This window comes from Penaeus monodon, chromosome 29 (assembly GCF_015228065.2).
Source record: "Penaeus monodon isolate SGIC_2016 chromosome 29, NSTDA_Pmon_1, whole genome shotgun sequence".
NCBI classification, from domain to species: Eukaryota; Metazoa; Arthropoda; class Malacostraca; order Decapoda; family Penaeidae; genus Penaeus; species Penaeus monodon.
In genome coordinates, this window is record NC_051414.1 from 22,850,447 (window position 1) to 22,852,504 (window position 2,058).

At 37.9% G+C, this 2,058-nt stretch overlaps 1 protein-coding gene across 1 annotated transcript in view; it reads left to right on the forward strand.

Annotated features, from left to right (window-relative positions):
* LOC119592028 (peptidyl-prolyl cis-trans isomerase G-like) overlaps positions 1–320 on the forward strand; it is a gene marked incomplete at its 5' end in the record, with an annotated part of 851 nt that extends 531 nt beyond the window's left edge. The window contains 1 exon segment of the mRNA XM_037940821.1: positions 1–320. Within this exon segment, the coding sequence (XP_037796749.1) occupies positions 1–154 (154 nt within the window).
* Positions 321–2,058: the final 1,738 nt, after the last annotated feature.

The window sequence follows — 2,058 nt, forward strand, 5'->3', positions numbered from 1 at the left end:
AAGGTGCAGAGACAAAAGTGTTGCTAAAGAAAAAGAGAAAGAAAAGGAAAACATTAAGGAAAAGGAGAAAGAACAAGTAAAAGAGAAAGATAAGGATCCTGCAAAGGAGAGAGAAAAGGATCATGCAAAGGAGAGAGAAAAGGATCATGAGTAGAGAAAGAGAAGGAAAGTGACAATGCAAAAGAGAGAGAAAAAGAATGTTTGCAAGGTAATGTAAAAGTAGATTCTGGAAAAGAAAAGGAAAAGGGCACAGTAAAAGTGGGAGAGAAAGACAGTAGAGAATTGAAAGAGGACAAAGACAAAGAAAATTTACCAGGGAAACTAAAAGAGAAGGAAATTGTTAAAGAGAATGAAAAAAGCGTAGTGAGAGAGAATGAAAAAGATGTATTGAAAGATAAGGAAGGGGATTCAACTAAAGAAAAAGAAAAAGATTTATTAAAAGATAAACAGAAAGACACAAAAAAGGATAGTGAACTTGGTGCAACAAAGGATGAGAAAGGAGAGACTCTTCCAAAAGCTAAAGGGGAAAGTGCAGAGAGTCAAGAAACTGATGCAGGTGTTGATACTAAGTTGAGTGAGTTGTATTTTTCTTTTGAAGGTGTGCCTGAAAATGAGTGTTGGTTTCAGACGTATCAGAGATTTATAGATGGTATTGCTGTGAATGAATTTGTATACGATGAAGATCCATTAAAATTTGTGTTACCGTATGAAATGCCAAGTGAATATGTACGTGATTTCATATCTATGAAGAAGAGCCTTTTGTCAAAGAAAAAGAATGATCTAGCAGATCTTGTAAGAAAATCTCCAAGGTGCCACGCTTCTACTCTTGCTCTATTTTCTGATATCATTCCTACCAAAAAGACGAAAGTTACCAGTACAACAAAAGTAGGGAAGACTGCCATTCTAAAGATAGATGAAGCATCATCAGATGGGACAAGCACACCAGGAGCAGACTCGACCAAAATGCAGCACACTGAAACCATTGAGTCAGCAGAAGAATTGGCTTTGCTTGCAATGCACATTGATCATATTATAAAAGCAGAAATTGGTGATGAAGACACCAGCACAACTACTCTGCAAGAAAATGAAATGAAAGAGAGTGAAGAGACCGATATGAAGAAGACACCACCAAAGAAACGAGGCAAGAAGAAGAGACTAGCAAGTGGTTCAAAATCTGAGAAAGAATCTGATCCTATAATGAGAGAACTAAAGCTCTTTGAAAGCCCCTTTGCTCATGAGGTTGATCCAGCTTTCATTGCAAGTATACCTGATGAAATGAAAGACTTCATGACACCAGAGAATATCTTGGCTAGAGCAGCAGCTGAAGTAGTTGAGGATTCCTGTTATTGTGGGTGTACTGACCAGGGCTCCTGTGATGAGTTTTCTAGTGCGGATGACAATACTGAGGCCAGTTCTGAATGTGTTTCCTTGTGTGATTCAGAAACAATCGATAGTTCTACCACTAGTGAACCTAAACGTAGCCGTAGTGGTAAAAAACGCCGAAAGAACTTAACTGGTTGGCCAAAGGCCCAGAAGAGAAGGAGAACTGTTGCTCCTCTCACATCAGATGATAATGATAGTGCTATTGGATGTGATGATCTAGAACCAAAGAAGCGAGGGCGTAGGAAGAAACACAATGAATTCAGCTTTTTAGAGCAAACAACAGCGCAAAAACTTGCTGCCCTCGCTGCTTGTGATCGAAGAGCGTCCCCTCGCAAGAAAGCTTCCGTCTTGTACATGGACACGTGGCCTGTTAGATTTCGAACCCAAAAATAATATCTATTAAAATTTGTATGTAAAATGAGTCAAATAGGTCTGAATGCTGTATGGAAAGTTTATACATATTTATTATAAAATTGTATGGTATGCTTGGTAACTTGTTATTTTAAAAGGTGGAACCAAGGAGTCTCAGGATAGCTCTGTAAGAGATTGTGTCAGAAATCTTTGTACAGTTCTGTTTGTGCAGAAATTTTAAAGATGTGACTTTAGAATGTTTGTTTCAAATGCAATTTAAGGTGTAAGCATTTTTCTAATATTTTCCAGCTCTTGAAAAAGGTC